At 46.5% G+C, this 17,185-nt stretch overlaps 4 protein-coding genes and 1 non-coding gene across 6 annotated transcripts; 2 read left to right on the forward strand and 3 right to left on the reverse strand.

Annotated features, from left to right (window-relative positions):
• Positions 1–1,636: 1,636 nt before the first annotated feature.
• On the reverse strand, positions 1,637–7,837 carry LOC127588000 (phosphoglycerate kinase 1). The gene is made up of 11 exons (XM_052046485.1): positions 7,688–7,837; positions 5,908–5,958; positions 5,684–5,839; positions 5,448–5,592; positions 4,485–4,588; positions 4,285–4,404; positions 3,918–4,032; positions 3,400–3,579; positions 3,080–3,257; positions 2,884–2,982; positions 1,637–2,241 (listed from the first exon to the last, which is right to left on the reverse strand). Exons 1-11 carry the CDS (start codon positions 7,750–7,752, stop codon positions 2,201–2,203), a joined length of 1,254 nt encoding a protein of 417 aa, XP_051902445.1. The 5' UTR covers positions 7,753–7,837; the 3' UTR covers positions 1,637–2,200.
• Positions 7,838–8,423: 586 nt separating this feature from the next.
• LOC127588034 (cytochrome c oxidase subunit 7B, mitochondrial-like) lies at positions 8,424–9,574 on the reverse strand. Its single transcript, XM_052046528.1, has 3 exons — positions 9,441–9,574; positions 8,874–8,989; positions 8,424–8,622 (listed from the first exon to the last, which is right to left on the reverse strand). The coding sequence occupies exons 1-3, from the start codon at positions 9,565–9,567 to the stop codon at positions 8,539–8,541; spliced, it is 327 nt and encodes a 108-aa protein (XP_051902488.1). The 5' UTR covers positions 9,568–9,574; the 3' UTR covers positions 8,424–8,538.
• Positions 9,575–9,743: 169 nt separating this feature from the next.
• trnal-caa (transfer RNA leucine (anticodon CAA)) lies at positions 9,744–9,854 on the forward strand. The gene is made up of 2 exons: positions 9,744–9,781; positions 9,809–9,854. It is a non-coding gene; the product is annotated as a tRNA-Leu (tRNA).
• Positions 9,855–10,662: 808 nt separating this feature from the next.
• On the reverse strand, positions 10,663–12,708 carry LOC127588031 (membrane-associated progesterone receptor component 1-like). The gene is made up of 3 exons (XM_052046523.1): positions 12,377–12,708; positions 11,179–11,334; positions 10,663–11,038 (listed from the first exon to the last, which is right to left on the reverse strand). Exons 1-3 carry the CDS (start codon positions 12,669–12,671, stop codon positions 10,944–10,946), a joined length of 546 nt encoding a protein of 181 aa, XP_051902483.1. The 5' UTR covers positions 12,672–12,708; the 3' UTR covers positions 10,663–10,943.
• A 453-nt stretch (positions 12,709–13,161) lies between these two features.
• LOC127588026 (ras-related protein Rab-24-like) lies at positions 13,162–16,408 on the forward strand. Of its 2 annotated transcripts, none has more exons than XM_052046519.1 (9): positions 13,162–13,521; positions 13,939–14,138; positions 14,234–14,302; positions 14,423–14,501; positions 14,837–14,904; positions 14,973–15,072; positions 15,222–15,272; positions 15,377–15,436; positions 15,629–16,408. In XM_052046519.1, the coding sequence occupies exons 2-9, from the start codon at positions 14,022–14,024 to the stop codon at positions 15,694–15,696; spliced, it is 612 nt and encodes a 203-aa protein (XP_051902479.1). In that variant the 5' UTR covers positions 13,162–13,521; positions 13,939–14,021; the 3' UTR covers positions 15,697–16,408. The 2 variants fall into 2 exon arrangements, with proteins under 2 accessions (XP_051902479.1, XP_051902480.1); XM_052046520.1 differs by having other exon boundaries at positions 15,632–16,408.
• Positions 16,409–17,185: the final 777 nt, after the last annotated feature.

The following is a 17,185-nucleotide window of genomic DNA, read 5'->3' on the forward strand; positions in this document are numbered from 1 at the left end:
AGCAGATTTGCTGTCACGCGATCCAAAACGGGTAAATAAATCCTCCCGCAGCTAGCATGTAGAAAATGCATAACAATTGTTGGATCAATTGACAGATTTTCATTTATTTTTGGCACATTCTAACAATTTGTCCTTTTATTCCTCAGTCATGAAAGCCAATCAAATGACCCTTTCCTCAAAGTAGGCCCTTTTTTTTTTCTCCATTCAATCGCAAAAAAAAAACAAAAAACTGCGAGCTCTGCCTTAACAGTCGTCATTTGTATTTTCTAGTGAGGGCGCATGTCCAGGTCAGTTTTGTACAATTTCTGACTATTCAATGTACACTTTGCAAGACGTCCACGGTCGCCAACGTATCAACTGATGCAATCTTTACGCTCGCAGCTCTATACGCGATAGCGGGGTCACCGCCCAAGATTTGGGAACATATTTATGTGTAAGTATTGATTTCTCATCGACAAAATTGACCATTCCTCCTCAAATAGTGCCATCGGTTCATAAAAAAAAAATTAAATGTTAACATAAGCATCTGTATATATTTTTTAAAAAGTCGTGATTTCATGGATCCAAAGGTTTTGTCTTTGCAGCGATCCGCTCCCCACCACGGTGTATGAAAACGAGCAGATGGCTTCGAGGATCAGAGGTGGGTGATCCAAAAAAAAAAAAAAAAAAAAAAAACGAGAGAAATCAATTTGAGCCGGCGTAGGCTAAGACGATCTCGCCTTCAGATGACGATCCCACCGAGCCTCACTACGTAAACGTGGCCGACGCGGCGCCGACAGACGACGGTAAGGAGACGGTGGCTTTGGTTTTGAGGCGAGCCGGGTCTCGAGCCGGCGGGTCTCGCGCTTAACAAAACGCGCCGTGTCGCCTCACCGCACAGACGCCGACGACTATGAAAATTCGGATTTCCTGGTGCAAAAGGCCTGCGGGCTAGAGAACGGTAAGCAGAGAATTTGCCGAAGGCGGCGCGGGTGCGCGTTGATTTTCAAGTGCCCCCCCCCCCCCCCCCGTTTCTTTCGGAGTAGATTTGTTGTACGAGAACCAACAAGAAGCGGAAGGGGACACGCCCCCTTTCCTGTCGTGAGAGGTCATCACCCGTGACACCGCAAAGGATCAGATTTCACCTCGTGGGGCTGAAAATTATTTATTGACGACAAATCATGCAGCTTTGTTCATCAAACGAGTCTTTACGTTCTATTTAATTAATTGTCACGACTATGTTTTGTTTTTTTATAAGTTACAGTATTCTAGCACACCAAATAAAAGTATTATGAACGTTTGTTTCTTTTTTTGGGGGGGGGGGGGCAGGCTGGAACAAATTAAGCCATTTTCAAACCTACCAGGTGATTTTATTATTTTGTTTTAAATACATAAAGACGAACTTGGTATTGCATGCCTGGATTCTTCAAAAAAATGAAAAAATATTAACCGCACCCCCAAAAAACTGATTTTTCTGCCATGTAAATTTCATTCATTGTCTTTTTTTTTTTTAATTGTGTGAGGAATAGTTTATCAGAACTTTAGTTTGCCAATAATAGGATCGTCCCTCGCCCCCCCCTAAAAAGTATACTAAAAGGACAACATATTGGAAAACAATCAAATGTTTTGCTGTACTTCATCTCCACCCCCACCAAAAAAATTGGGGTTGCCATTGTGCAAGCTGCGAAGGAACACAAGAGTAGCGCAATGGTTTTAGGGACATTTATTAACTTGAACTGGCGACCATAAGCGACCCGAGGTCAGAAGGTACACAAACGCCACACGAACCGTTGCTCGTGTATCAGTCGTGATGCCGCGAATACACACAAGTTAGCAGCGGGGGGGGGGGGGGGGGGGTGACTGGAGGAGAGTAACACGCACTTTCTGAAGTCTGGAGTGATGTCAAGTTTTCATCACAGCAAAAAAAAAAAAAAAAAAACAACCTCCACCTTAATGATCCCTCTACTCTAGTAGTTGCCGAGTCGTGTCCCGATAAGGCACAAGTGCGACTCGTCACAGTTTTTAATAAAGCCTCGCTGGCTGTGTGCGTCTTTTTTTTTTCTTTTCTTTTTTTTTGTAGGGTTGCACAAGTTGAACACCAGTCTGGTTTTAGTTGCTACTCACCTCTCAGCATACACACATTCACATGCTCTCTCTTTCCGTCTCACAAACACGCACGCGTGCGCTCACACACACGTCGGCGGGTCGATGGGAAGGAAGTTTAGACGTTGCTCAGGGCGTCCACTCCGGGAAGAACTTTGCCTGGGGGGGAAAAAAAAAAAAAAAACATACCGGCACGAGAATTGATCAATTGCATTGGGAGGACAAACAAACGCTAATAAATAGAAACGTGGATCTGATTCAATTGATGGTTTAAGTCAGGCATGTCCAATATCCGGCCCGGGGGCCAAATCCGGCCCGCGGTCGAATTTCATCCGGCCCTCGGCCCCCGTCAGAAAATCAGTGCCGTCTGGCCCGCAGTTTGGGCGCAATGGAACACGTGTTGCATTGACTGAGGTCTCGTAGACTGGTGAGTGATGTTTCATAGAGTACTGCTTCCCTCTAGTGGCTAAATGAGTAATAGCATTCACTAAATGAGTAATAGCATTTAGACACTAGAGGGCATCACTCACGAGTTAACAGGACATCACTCCGTGTTTATATTGACTGATATGTCATATTTCAAATTCCTGTTTCAAATGAACCAAAAGAAATTCTTAAGATTGTTGAAATTAAAATAAAAATGGAAATGTGAAACAGACTGGCTTACTAAAATTTGCTGAACAATATTGTTGTTCAATGTAAAGAATGTCAGCCAAGGTCGGCCCCTCGACATTTTACCACATAAAATCTAGCCCCCTTGGCAAAAAGTTTGGACACCCCTGGTTTAAGTCCTTCACTCACCTTCCAGCAGTTCCAGGCTGGCTCCGCCTCCTGTGCTCACGTGGCTGACCTTGTCCTCAGTGTTCCACTTGGCACAGCAGGTGGCGGTGTCGCCCCCACCTGGACATCGGAGAGACAATCGCGTGCCAATTGACAACTGCGGGGCGGTTTCAGGAACCGTGGCGATACGTTCCCCGAACTAGGTGCCGCTTCTTACCGATGATTGTGACGCAACCCGACTTGGTGACCTCCACCACCTTGTCCATCAGGTTCTTGGTGCCCTTGGCAAAGTTGTCCCATTCGAAGACGCCCACCGGGCCGTTCCACACAATCTGCTTGGCTCGGCCGACGGCCTCGCCGTACGCCTTGGAGCTCTCGGGGCCGCAGTCCAAGCCCTGGAGGAGGAGGAGACGGTTAACGGATTGGATGGTGAAAGGCGGCCATTTTTTTCTCTTCTAATCCTAAATCACATTTATTGAGGGCGGGTGGTGGTGGTGGGGGGGGGGGGGGGGTCTGCTATTCCAATTCGGCTCTCACCATCCAGCCAGCGGGGATGCCGGCGGCGACGGTGGCGACACCCGTGGCGGCCTTCTCGTCGAACTTGTCGGCGGTGACAAAGTCGACGGGCAGCGTGATCTTGACGCCGTTCTTCTCGGCCTTGGCCATCAGGTCCTTGACGATGCCGGCGCCCTCCTCGTCGTACAGGGAGTTGCCGATCTGGGGGGGAGGAAGGCAGAAAAAAAATTAAAATAAAATCCTGCTTTTTTCTCCTTTCTGTCATCCGATGTTGAAATGGGTCATCTGGCTGAGCAAATACTGGTGGGGGTGTGAAATTGTTTGCGGATTTCTGAACTGCGCTTGAGATTACAGTCTTGGCGCCAGGAGGGGAGAAACACTTTTGTTAGGAGGCTGCCGGGGGTGTGTTGAGCAAGGCCAGGTTCATCAAGAGGTCCTTCCGCATCGGTCGGAAGGACTAAAGTGTATCGGTTTGAAAGAGGGCCTCCAGAATGAAAGAGCCCCCCCCCCCCCGGCCCCCCCCCACCCCGTCCCCTCACCTCCATGTTGTTGAGCACTTTGAGGAAGGTGAAGGCCATGCCGCCGCCGATGATCATCTCGTCCACCTTATCCAGCATGTTGTTGATCAGCTGGATCTTATCTTTCACCTTGGCGCTTTCAAAACAAAACAAAACGGATGAAAGCCGAGCTCGCCTTAAAATGTCAAGACAGCTCAATCCTTGGTGCTTTTTTTTTTTTTTAATCGACTCCCCAGCCAAGATATTTTTCGTTGATGAATGTCCTCCACGTGGACCGCCCAAGAACAAGAACAAGTGGACTCTGAGCCCATCGCCGATAACGAGGCGACCGCAAAGTCAATGCGAGCGGAAGGCAAGCAAACGGCGGGGGGGGGGCGCCGGGTCTCACCCGCCCAGGATGGCCAGGAAGGGCCTCTGCGGTTTCTCCAGAGCCATGGCGAAGTAGTCCAGCTCCTTCTTCATCAGGAAGCCGGCCGCCTTCTGGGGCAGGTTGACGCCCACCATGGAGCTGGAGGGGGGGGGGGGGGGAGGCCACGGTGCGTCAAATGCGGTCGCCGTCGATCATTAGCGGTGCGGGGGGGGGCTCACCTGTGGGCTCTGTGAGCCGTGCCGAAGGCGTCGTTGACGTAGACGTCGCCCAGTTTGGACAGGGACGCCCGGAAGGAGTCGATCTGCTCCTGGGAAGCCTTCGTCTATCACGTTGGGGAGGGGAAAAAAAATAACAATAAAACATAATCATCCTTCTTTGTTGTTTTATTGTTTTTTTTTTGTTTGTTTTTGTTTTTAAAACAGCCCATTGTGTTCTGCACTCTGATTGGCTAAGGAGTGCCGACTAATGTTAAGAGTCTTCATGCCTCATAGCTTGCCAAATTTTCTCCATATCAAAACCCACAATGTCGATGAAACGTACCCCCCACCGCCCCCCACCCAAAAAAAAACATGTTTTCAGAAAAAAAAATGACCTGAAAAACTCGATTTAATACATAAATAAATTGTATGTTTGATTGGAACTTTGCAAATCTTTCATCCATTCAACTTGGGACTTTTTGGACCACTTCCTGCTTGTATTGACGTCAGAAGAGTTTTTTTTTTAACTTTTTGGGGCCGGGGGTGGAATGATTCTGAAAGTATTTTAACTTGGGGGGGGGGGGGGGGGTAAAGGCTTTATGAGAACATTTCACACAATAAAGCAGCAGCAATATTTAAATGATAACGCTCCACGTCTCTTGAGTGAGTTTCATATTTTCACCTAGTGTGGCCCTCATATTTTTGGGGGGGGGGGGGGGGGGGGATATAACCCGGGTAACACATTCATTATTGTGGTTATAGGCACTGCGCGCTCTGTAGATGCTTCTAACGATGCCGGACAGAAGCTTGGACGGTAGAAATGAATCCACGCAAGAGTGCATACCGAGCACGCCTCTCGGGGGACAGGAAAAGCAACAGTGACCTTCAAAATAAATGTCAGCAGCGGGCCCCGGAAGCCCCGATCTTTGATTTCACCTTATTGATTCATGAGCATCTTTTTGCGCGCGCGTCAGTGAGCTTCACCTTGTTTCCAGCGGCGTCCTTGCCCTTCCCCTCCTCGGCCACGTGGAAGCGGAGGTTCTCCAGCAGGATGACGGAGCCGGCGGCGGGGTTGGCGCAGGCGGCCTCCACCTCTGCGCCCACGCAGTCCTTCAGGAAGGTCACGTCCCTGCGCACGGGGAGGAAAGGGGGTTGGGGGGGCGGTTTGTAAAGTGGCTGACCGCCGACATGACTTTTGCCTTCACTGAAATGCCCCTCACTTTCCCAACAGGGACTTGAGCTCGGCGGCGACGGGCTCCAGCGAGTACTTCTCCGGCACAAAGTTGCCGTCGGGGCGGCCCAGGTGGCTCATGAGAACCACCGACTTGGCGCCGTGATCCAGGCAGTGCTTGATGCTGGGAACGGCAGCCTTGATCCTAAAGCGAGATGAGGGAAGGGACGTCAGCTCTCTCGAGTCGGCAAATGCAGAGGATGCAAAGCGTACCTCTGGTTGTTGGTGATGTGCTTGTCCTTCATGGGAACGTTGAAGTCAACCCTGGCAGAAAAGAAAAGAAAAAAAAAACAACAGGAAAAATAAATGGGCCTTATGAGGTGGGGGTTTCTAAATGCATACAAGAAAACCGTTTGGAGTTTTATTTGGGGATTGGACACAAACTGCAAATATTCACTCTCAAAGGGTGTTGTTAATATTGTCCACTAGAGGGCGCAGATGGACAAGTGAAACGCAACTGACTGGAACCTCAGAATTTGATTGCAAAATGTGCACTTATTCGTATTTAGGAGATTCAGATCACTCAGACGATTTGTTACAAGATCTGGAATAAGATAATAATCAATAAACGGGAATATTTTCAGAATGCGCTTGTAATTATTTGCAGAAGAAAAGGGGGTGGACCCATGATCAGGTATAGCTTATTAAGGCCAAGTGTAAACTGATCAAATGAGTGAATGTGGCCCATTCTCTTCCTCATAGGGGACTATCCCCCCCCCCCCCCCCCTCATTATTTGACCGTCGGAATGAACGAGACGAGAGCAGAGTTGCTCTGATGCAGCAACGGCCGCATAAGCCAACGTGCCACCTCCCTCGTACGCCAGCGTTGCATAAGTTCCCTCCTCCCCACCTGATGCGCCCTAAGCCGACACCGGCGTGCAGACAATGCCGTACAGTACTGTGAAAGCAACGTCTGGTCCGGAAGCACAGCAGTCAGCTTTTCAGCGGCATTTTTTGGCAGCCCGAGGCGAGCATTTCATGATCCGCTGCCTTACAAACGCAGCACTTTTGATAGTGGCGGAGAGCCGTGTTATTGTTGTCTTCTGATCCGGCCTAACAAATGGGCAGCCGTTAGCTCGTTTTAGGGGGGGGGGGGGGGGGCAAGCAGATTCTTGGGTGCTCGGCCCACTGTTGCCACGGTAACCTCCCCATATTGCCTCGTTTTCATTCGGGCCCTCATTTCGAATGAAATGCTCGCCGGGGCAAGCAATGGCTGTGACACGCTTGGCGCTAGCACGCTATTCGGTCAAATCACAAACCGTAGCTGACAGTGACCTTTGGCCTATGCCAACTGGGACCTTTGACATTTCCGCAGTGGACAGGTGTCAGGTTCAAGTGTGCCGACGGACCAACCGAACGGACCCGTTTGGTTCATGAAAAAAAGTTTAGCTCAATGATGATTATGTTCGATCTGGACACTGACTAAACATCGCCCAAGCCGCATCATGCTACTATTTATCATCCGAAAAACAATTCTTAATATATTTGTTCTCATTACAAAAAGATGGAAATAACTGGCATCGTTGGCACCCTGAAATTGACTGAAGATTTGATTAGAGATGAATGAGGTTTTCAAGCTGAACCCCCCCCCCCCCAAATATATTGATCTGTAGTGGTTTTATGGCAGTTGGTTTGTGCGTGCACATTATCACGTACATTTGAGGAGAGCACAAAGAAAAACACTTAATGGTGCAAAATTGAAATATTCGAGAGGTTAAATGTACTTGGTGGCAATTTGCAACACTATTAATAGCAGTGTACTGGCACATGACGTCAGTACAAAAGGGAGAAAAAAAACACTTCCGGTTTCGTCAATTATGGACCATCACGCCCCTCGCGTTATTTCTCCACCTTGTCGTGACACCCCCAAAATTGAAATGATAAGAATTATCATGAAACTACTTGCAGTAGTAGTTATACAATTATAACAGCAAAATATAAATATCGAAGCGTTAGCTACAGCGAGCTAATCCAATTTCCGTGAAGCACTCACCTCATGATGACTCGCTTCCCCTTGACGTCCACCTTGTCCAGAGTGAGTTTGTTCGACAGAGACATCTTTGCTCGTCTTTCTGCTGGTTCGTCGCTGTGTCGCCTCCGCTTCGGCGGCTTCGCTGGTTTCTGGGTGGCTGGCGAGCTCCAGAAAGACGGCGGTGACCTTAACAGCGCGCCGGGATAAGGTTGAGCGAAGACACGCCCCCCTTAAAATGATTGGCTGAAACGTGGAAAGAGGGCCCCTTGCGTTTGATTGGCTAGCAAAGATGTCATTTATACAACATCACACTTATAAGCAGAAACTCGCTTCAGATTACGTTAAATGAGATTTCAAGACAAGAGTATGCGCGTTTTTAAAGACATTTACTCAGTTCGTCCATCTTCCACATCTAAACTGTACATTTATTTTGGTGTATATTAGTAAAATATATATATAATAGTACCAAAAAGAGTGACTAATGTTAAATACAACTGCAATATTTGGGTTATATTTTTCCAAAAGATTAAGTGTTGTGGGCACAATAGAGAAAACCAAGTAACAAAACACGGTTTTAAAATGAGACTTTCTATATTCATGAGCAAACGTTCTAATTACTTTAACATTATCAAACAATCTTAAAAAAATCATTAATAAAAAGTAAAATTCCTGCTCAAATTATTATTAGTGAAATGCATTGGTGCAAATGATATTTTCTATGCATAAAGCACACAAATTACAAAAAACAACACACATCTAGAATCACATTTAATTTATTTGGACAATATTGAAACAAACTTTACTGTTCATCTGTACAGTTGCAAGATTTTTGTTTGGACCTCAACCATGGTGGCTTTTTATGTTTTCTTGTATTATTCATCAGCCTCCCTCCATGGTTTGGGCATCACCTTCCCAACAGGGGACAGATTCCAAGTGATTCCCGTCTGAGTCACCACCTGTAAGAAAAAGGAAAAAAAAAAAGCATGCTCTCACGATACTTTTATCCTGACTGGAGGAAATCAAAACCTGGATGGCACTAAATGTCGTGGATTTCAATGAAAAGAAGACAGAAGTGATAGTGTTTTTCAGAAGTATTGTTGCGTTGTATCGCAGGTGAAGTTGCCATTCCGGCTAGAACGAGCGTGGCGGCAGAGTCATTTTGGGGGACTCTTGCCACCTTCCCGAATAACAGACAAAGTCCACTTACATATGACCACACTGCTGTGCAGAAGACAATGCCACCAACCAACACACCGGTGCCATACTTGGAGTGGAAGTCCTGTGGAGCACTGGACCCGTGCCTCATTTGGCGTGCAGCCTGACCTGTAATACAGCATTTGTCATCTTTGAACAGTTTTCACCAAAAGTAAGGCGAGATTTGAACACAGAACCTCGGAATTGTGCGGCATGCTGTACATCTTCTATAAGCAAAAATATTTTATTTGTATTGTGAAACGATCACATTGACATAATGGCGTTTTACTTTTGTTAGTATTTATGATTTCTTTGAAAGAGAACGGCCACTTTAACACACGGGTGGGTCCTGAGTTTAGGACTTGTCAATCTGACTCCAATATTAAAGCTCTTAAAACCCGTATTAACGATGAATGCTGAAAGACATGGAAAACCAGAGTTGTTAGCATTAGCTTGCATGTTAGCAGGCTGGCCAGGGTGACCCGCCGGAGACGCGTCTAAGGAATCTCAGACGCTTAATAGCGAGCACGATTTCTTGAAAGCCCATCAACACGTATTTGATAATTCCAGGTCGTCTTACCGCTGATGTTCACGGCGGCCTTCGCGAACCTGTACATGACGATACTTGTAGATACCCTTGAACGGAGCAAATGAAGCAGGTCGGGGTTTTTTTTGTGTGTGTGGCGGAAGTGATGTAATGTGAGCATGCGCAGTCGGTTTCGTTGTCGTCTCGTGGAACATGTGCAAAAGACGAATGCAGCAAAAAAAATGTACGCCTGTGGACATTAAAAACATGAACGAATGTTAAAAAATTATCTCGGGTGTTTGCTACTTCGGTTAATTAAAGTATAAAACTACAATAATGAACGACTTGATTGTCAGTGTCAGGATGGCCGAGTGGTCTAAGGCGCCAGACTCAAGGATGAACCTCCTTCCGTCAAACGGGTATTCTGGTCTCTGAATGGAGGCGTGGGTTCGAATCCCACTTCTGACACATAACTTTTTGCGGAGGATTCTGAATTACATATTTCGATAGCTGTGGTTGCGATACAGATGCGGTAGTAACGCTGAATACTGCAACTTTTATTTTTCAATGTACTAAGTCATGTTACAAGTGCGACTTGCTTCTTTTATTACATCGTTACACATTGTGATCTGATGTGATTTCAATGATCATTTCATGATTGTTTGAGGGATTAGCAGTGAATTGTTTGCCTCAGCTGCCGTTCAACTCACTTCACAAGAAAGTAAAATATTACATTGTGCTAATTTTTTTACATAAAAAATGTGTTATACATTTTTTGGGTATCACAAGTCAACAATAGAGGACAAAAAAAAGAGAAATTGCTTTTTTCCCCCTCCCAAAGCTTTATTTCTTAAGCGGATATCATTTCCAGACTGACAGTATTACCACATTCAGTCCGCATGTACAAAGCTTAGCAAATGACAGTTGTGACCTCGATTCAAGGCGGTCCGGTGGTCGAGTGGTTAGTGCATCGAGCTCACTGTGTAGAGGTAACCGGGCTTAATTCCCGCAATTGTCCCGCGGTGCGAGTGTGAGCGCAGATGGTTGTTGGTCTCTGTGCGTCCTGTGATTGGCTGGCAAGCGGTTCAGGGTGTCCCCCAGCCGCCTGCCCGAAGACAACCAAGCATAGGCTTCAGCAGCCCCCCCGACCCCCTCGTGACCCATGTGAGGATAAAGCAGTTTAACGGAATGGATCGTAGTGTGGCGTATTTGAACGGGAATGACAGTGGAAAGAGAGAAGCATCATTTTATAAGGAAGGAGTACTTGGTCCATCTCTTTAAAAAAAAAAAATCTTCGCTTCACAACTTACATTCATTTTGATTTAACCCCCCCCCCCCCCCCCCCCAATCGCGTGTGCCGCCTTAATCACCACAAACTTATTTTGACATCCGGGGTTGCAAAAATATGATTTGTATATCGCTCGACGCCGACGACACCTCGAGGCAGCAGAAAGACGCGGTCGCCATGACGCAACCTAAGGGAACCTTTGGCGAAGATTTAGCATGAAGGCATCCCGCGTCCTTTACCGCCCGACGAGCACGCGCGTGTGGCGTTCTTTAGTCCGCTTTCTTGTCCTTCCCTTCTTCGTCGTCTGTGTACTCCGTCGGCTCCTCGCCGGGCTTCAACAGCTTGCCGATGTAGTCGTATTTAACTGGAAGGGCAGAAAACGGGACAGATGTTTTGAAATGTCCCCCGTACAGCTTTGACAGTCAATAGCAGCTTCACCGGAAGAAAATTTAAAAAAAAAAAGGGTTGCTACGTGAAGACGGCGAGATCCTTGCGGGCACTCACACGTGAACTGCGCCTCCCACTCGGAGAGGCTCTCCTGCTGCGCGGCGCTCAGGTCGGACAAGTCGTCGTGCTCGTCTTTCAGGGCCTCCTGACCCAGGCAGAAGGTGGCCAGGCCTCGGGACGCGTCCCTGCCGGCGAAAACGCCGTACGGACCGTCTAGGGGGAAACGTAGGATGGACATTGGACCGAGACACGTAGAACGAAACAACCGCAAACAATTCTAAGAATGTGTCTGCAAGTCAGTCTGTCTGATTTTGGGCTCATTTAATGTACACAGCGAGTGTATGAAGTGCTGCCTTTGTGAGTGGAAAAACTCTCCTCTTTTTTTTTTTAGGGTGGATTGAGTTTTCTTGGATGCGGAGGTACTGTAAGTGGTGCACACACATACTTGATTGCAGCGTCGGGAACACAATGTGTGTGTGGGCTGCATGCGCCAAGTGCACGGATCTGCACATTGATTGCCAAGTGTTTGAAGTGCTGCCACTATGAGTGAAAAAGGTCCGCTTGCTTTGTTTAACTCGCGAAATCGGACCCCTGCCGATAGCAATTTCTTGAAGTCAAGGGAGAACAGACGTTCATTGGCAATAGAATGGAAAATATTGGCGTAAAAACAAAAAAAAATCATTAAAAAAAATTAAGCTCCACCAATCAGCAACAAGTCTCATAAAGTGAAATGAAAACTTTTCTACAGTAAATTAAGCTTTCCAAAAGTTCTAAAATGTCAAAACATGCCTCCTTCCACACTTTATCTTTATTATTCATTAAGTGATTCTTTGGCTGGGCGTGTACTGCAACGAACGAAGAAAAAAAAAAGAGTCGGTGCATGACAGCGGTGTGATGTCAATGCTGGTCAGAGGTTACACGGAGCAGAGGTTGCAAAGCTCAGATGAGGTAAAGGCGGGTGCGAATTTTCAGGTTTGGGGGGAATTGTCAAGTAGCGCAACTTGGCATGAAAGCACGCTGAGCGCCGTTCCTAATATTTTGGAGAACCCGACTCCGCACCGAGTGCCATCAAGTCGTCGGTCGAGTTGCGGCCCAAACAAACCAAAACAAAGACAACGTGTAGTATCGCAACGCACTTAATATGATTTGTCAAGTCGACACGAAATTTCATCTCGTTGTTCGCCGCACTACGAAACATCAGACGACAAAATAGCAGCGATAAGGCCATTCGGCTTTTGTGAAAGTTGGCGCTAACCCGGCCCGTAGAACTTGCTCCCCCTGGTCACGTCGAAGACTTTGCCATTGACAGCCATGAGGATTCTGGGACTGCGCAGCCCATCGTAAGGCTTCAACTCGTCCAGGGTGAAGTCTCGCTTCTTCAGTTTGGGCAGCTGTTGCTCCGCCGGGCCAGCGTCCGGCGGCTTGTCGCCGCGGAAGATTTTGTACAGCAGGTAAAGACACAAAGCGAGCAGGGTCAGGTTCAAAGGGGACGTGAAAATCTCCTGTAAGATTCCGTCTGAAGTGGTTTCGGGCTCATCTACTTCAGCCATGTTTGAGTCTGGCCGTGTTTTTCGCTGTGTGGGCGTGTCTGGAAGAGTGGGAGAAGTGAAGAGCTTTTAGCCAATCAAAGAGCACGGATCTGTGACGCCTTATCGAGCTCATCCAATCACATTACACTAACTTACATCAAATACGTACACTCAAACAAATTTAATTGATTTTGGACGTGTGTGTGTGTTGGGTAAACCAAACGCGGTCAACAAAGCGTCAAACGTACTTTCATGCAATTCATATAGACGTGAATATTTTTCCTATGGTAAAATAGCTGGATTTATTCAACATATAATATACAATATAACGCGGATTATCATGATTATTATTTAATAACGAATATAATAATCTGATTCCAAAAGAGACTTTCAGTTTCACAAACTAAAAATAACTGGAGTGCACGCTTGTTTCTTCCGTCCTCATACAAGCCGCAGTGACGTTTGTGGGTAGTTCCCACCCCCCAAAAAAAACAAAGCTGAATTCCCCCCGTCCCCCACCCCAACCAGCTTCCCGAATGCGTCGCTCGGTTCTTCTTTTAGAACGCTCATCCACCATTTCATAAGAGCTCCGGTTTGATCAATTGGAAACTATGCTCATGTCGTCTTTCTGGAACCTTTTGGAGCTTTGGCGTTTTCTGCCATTGCGCAACATGGGAGGGCACGTTCGCCAATAGCAGCCGGCTTAGCTTAGCTTTAGCTCACTCGTGCCGGACAGAGATGACAAGCGCCTTCACTGCCCCTTTGTCGCCCGTTCAAAACAATTCGTCGCCGCCGATGTCCATTTGACGTTTTTCGGCTTTCTCTTGCTGTTGTTGTTGATGGAGACGTGTTGAGTCCTGCTCGCTGCCAAGTAAGATCTCCAATTTTACCCATAGCCACTAGAATTGAATCATGTATAGATTTGATTTATTTTATTTTTTTTAGCCAGTTAAATAAAATGGACAGCATACACGGAGTAGTTTGTTTCAAATGAGTATAAAGCCACCCGGAAATGATGAAAACATACAACTAAATACATAAATATGACGCAAGGAAGTGAAAGTTGGATTATATCAGAAAAAAAAGTTGTTTACAGCATTCCCGAAGCGGTCTTATCTTCTCAAGACGAAAGCTATCATTTCACGTTCATAAAGTGGTTTTTAGTTGAAGAATTTATGTTCAAGATTAAAGTTAAATGTTCACACAAATCTGCTTGTTTTGTACAATTCCATCCCAGAATGTATTAGGATGACAAATAGTGTGCTGCATTTTTTTTCCCTTTTCCCAGGCCAGCTTTTTCTTCCTTCCTCCCAATTTTGTCACCCCACCCCCCACCCCACACACACACACATACAATTTTTGGGGGGGAATATGAGTGGCATGCGCGTGGATGCCAAGGTGGTGATGTTGGGCAAGGAGAGCGTAGGCAAGACCAGCCTGGTGGAGAGATACGTCCATCACCGCTTCCTGGTCGGACCCTATCAGAACGTGAGATTCACCGCAAAAAACACCATTTGAGATTTTGTTGCCGATATGCACTCGCAATATGAGAACAAATTGGATAAAATTTGATCTCTGTGCAGACTATCGGCGCCGCTTTTGTGGCCAAACCAATCCAGGTGGGAGAGAAAGTGATCACCTTGGGAATATGGGTGAGTCAGGGGTACCGAACAATCTTGAACCATTGCGGCCTGCCGCGGTGCTTTTATTTAAATCGTTCTAATCATAAGGAGGGATTTAAAAATTGTTTTTTTGGTCTCTGGCACTACCAGGACACGGCCGGGTCCGAACGCTACGAAGCCATGAGCAGAATCTACTACAGAGGAGCCCGGGCGGCCGTCGTCTGCTACGGTAAATCGCGCGGGTGTGCTGGTAGCCATTTTGTGTTGGATGTCCGCCGGATGAGATTCATTTAGTTGAATTAAAAAATTAAAAATCAAGTCCATTTTTTTTAAACGGATTCCTGCGTGTCAACTTTAATGAACGGTATTCCATAAATATTATTTTTATGTTCATACTTGGACCCGATCATTGAATATAATTTTTTTTTTGTATTTTCATTCATTTTAACCTTTTTTTTTGGTAGTTTTTCTGGGGCGGGCGGGGGAGGGGCTATGAAACATTGAAGTCAGTCAAAACAAAATGCATTTTATCGTCTTTCATTTGCGTCTTTTGCTCATTTTTAGATCTGACCGACAGCAGCAGCTTCGAGCGAGCTCGTTTTTGGGTGAAAGAACTGCAAAACTGCGAAGAGGTACGCCAGCTTTTCAGAGGCTGACGTGCTCGTACTGCGTTTTACCGTTTTTTTTTAACCGTCTCCAGCACTGCAAGATCTACCTGTGCGGCACCAAAAGCGACCTGATCCAAGGAGACCGAAGTCTTCGTCAGATCGACTATCACGACACTCAGGACTTTGCTGAAGGTGACCACTGAAGTCATCCCCGCAGTTTCGGTTTGCAATAGGGCTGAAATGACAAAAAAAAATGACTTTGGGGCTCGACAAACCAAACAAGGAGTCAAATGTCCCGATTGCAAAACGTTCCCTGAATGACTCATTTTGTTTCTTTGCAGAGATCGGAGCGCAGCATTTTGAGACCTCCAGTAAAACGGGAAGCAACGTGGGTGAGTGGAGACGCGCTCGCGTCGATTTAGTCATCGTCTGTCAACTGCACGAATAGTCGCGTGGAGAGTCGAATTGAAATCATCGACGCCTCTTACCGCCACAGACGAGCTGTTCCACAAGGTGGCCGAGGACTACAACAACGCCACTTTCCAGTATATGACGGGTGAGTTTTCACCGTCGCTAACGGACGGATAAGCACCATAAAAAAAACAAAACCGACATGCCTTTTATTTGCAGCTTTTAGCTCGCCTGTTTTTCACTGAACTCAAAACCGCGTTTGATCCGTTTGGACTTTTTTTTTTCACGTTGAAAAGAAAGAAAAAAAAAATCCCAAACCTGACCTGTGTTTTGGCAGAAGAAAGCGGAGTGAACCTGGGCCAGAAGAAAGAATCCTACTTCTACTCGTGCTGCAACGGCAACTGATGCCGCACCGGCGAATGGAGGAACGCGCCGCAGCTGAACACGGGACGCCGGCGGAAGAGAAGCGAGAAAAAGAAAACGACAGCAAATGGACATTTCTTTTTTTTTTTCTTTTGCGCCATGAACAAATCATTCGGAGGCGTTTGTGCCAAGCGAAGGCTTCAATTTAGGAACAAACATTTCATCCGGAAGGGGATCGCCACGCCTGTGCTGGGTGAAGACAACTGAGCTGCTGTCACTTTTTTTTTTTTCTTTTGGGTTGGGGCGGGGTCGATGTTTTTGGCTCGTTTCCACCAAAAATAGCCAAAAGGATCAAAAATTAGAGCACACTCAATAAACGACGTCAATTTGTTTTGTTGGCGCGGCGTCACCCCGTGCTGGTCGCCCACCCCACAAACTGTGCCAGTAGCGAGTACGGATTTTGTTACCATGGTGACTCAGACCCCTGTTCCCCCCCCCGCCCCAAAAGTGTCAAATGTGATACACAAGCCACCCCCCCAAAGAAAAAAGTGGATTATATTTCCTGTGCATTCATGCAGGGCTGCTTACCTTTTCACTTTGGTTTAAAGTCCCCCCCACCCCCACCCCCCTTGTCGTGTCCGGACTGCCCATGAATGGCGCCTGCACAAAAGACCACCGGCAAGTGAATCTGTCGCACAATATCTTGTACCGCCGGAGGACATGATTGGCCCCTTAATTTGCACGGTCAGAGCCCCGCCCCCCCCCCCACCCCCCACTGAGAAAGTGAACATTTTTTCTTTTCGCTCGGGTTGCCTCAAGTGGACAATGCGGTCAGCTGATGGGGAAAGAAAAAAAGGATTTCAAAATGGTCCAAACTGACACCTGGGAATGATATTTAGCCTTCGCGTTTGCGCACCTATTTATTACCACAGTGTCGGATTACGCTTCAAACAACCGCTCGAATGTTTTTCTTTTAAAATCTGAGCTGTCCGAGTTTCGTATCATAACGCATTCAGGGGGAATCGCGAAGCTTCATCAAATGATGTTTCGTGACTCATCCTCAGCTCTTGGATGCAAACGTGGAATATACAAAATAAAGTGGAAATCATGTGCAATTCACGGACTATGAATGGAAACTACTGGACATTTCGATTCTAAATAAAAAAAATTGGTTGTTTCACACACACACCTTGACTCTTGACAATTTGACAGGAAATGTCCTTTTTTTAAATTTTTTTTTTAGGTTAGACTTTTGTTTCAGGGCCACTGAGAACCTCGCTTTTGGGGGTGTTTAAAATTAGCATCACAACATGAGTCACAATTGTAGTATTTTTAACGATCTACATTTGAAAGCAAAATGTCAAACTTTTTTTTTCCCCCCCAAAAGATTGAAATATTTTACAATTAAATTAAACAAAGGGAATACATGCTCAAATGCGAACGTTGTCCCCACGAGAATCACTTCACACATCAAAATGGACAATATGAACATAAGACATGATTAAAAACGGGAGTTGGCCATGCGCAGTTC

Source organism: Hippocampus zosterae, chromosome 16 (genome assembly GCF_025434085.1).
Source record: "Hippocampus zosterae strain Florida chromosome 16, ASM2543408v3, whole genome shotgun sequence".
Taxonomy (NCBI): domain Eukaryota; kingdom Metazoa; phylum Chordata; class Actinopteri; order Syngnathiformes; family Syngnathidae; genus Hippocampus; species Hippocampus zosterae.

Bases quoted from the DNA above. Each gene is read 5' to 3' on its own strand.
- LOC127588000 (XM_052046485.1), bottom strand. From the start codon at position 7,752: ATGTCTCTGTCGAACAAACTCACTCTGGACAAGGTGGACGTCAAGGGG. The intron at 4,405-4,484 runs GTGAGCCCCCCC...CCCCCCCTCCAG, and splicing joins ACGGCTCACAGAGCCCACAG to CTCCATGGTGGGCGTCAACC. The intron at 4,033-4,284 runs GTGAGACCCGGC...TTGTTTTGAAAG, and splicing joins TTCCTGGCCATCCTGGGCGG to CGCCAAGGTGAAAGATAAGA.
- LOC127588034 (XM_052046528.1), bottom strand. From the start codon at position 9,567: ATGCTCACATTACATCACTTCCGCCACACACACAAAAAAAACCCCGAC. The intron at 8,990-9,440 runs GTAAGACGACCT...GCTGTATTACAG, and splicing joins GGCCGCCGTGAACATCAGCG to GTCAGGCTGCACGCCAAATG. The intron at 8,623-8,873 runs GTAAGTGGACTT...TTTTTCTTACAG, and splicing joins GCACAGCAGTGTGGTCATAT to GTGGTGACTCAGACGGGAAT.
- LOC127588031 (XM_052046523.1), bottom strand. From the start codon at position 12,671: ATGGCTGAAGTAGATGAGCCCGAAACCACTTCAGACGGAATCTTACAG. The intron at 11,335-12,376 runs GTTAGCGCCAAC...GTTTCCCCCTAG, and splicing joins GAGCAAGTTCTACGGGCCGG to ACGGTCCGTACGGCGTTTTC. The intron at 11,039-11,178 runs GTGAGTGCCCGC...CTGCCCTTCCAG, and splicing joins GTGGGAGGCGCAGTTCACGT to TTAAATACGACTACATCGGC.
- LOC127588026 (XM_052046519.1), top strand. From the start codon at position 14,022: ATGAGTGGCATGCGCGTGGATGCCAAGGTGGTGATGTTGGGCAAGGAG. The intron at 14,139-14,233 runs GTGAGATTCACC...ATCTCTGTGCAG, and splicing joins TGGTCGGACCCTATCAGAAC to ACTATCGGCGCCGCTTTTGT. The intron at 14,502-14,836 runs GTAAATCGCGCG...GCTCATTTTTAG, and splicing joins GGCGGCCGTCGTCTGCTACG to ATCTGACCGACAGCAGCAGC.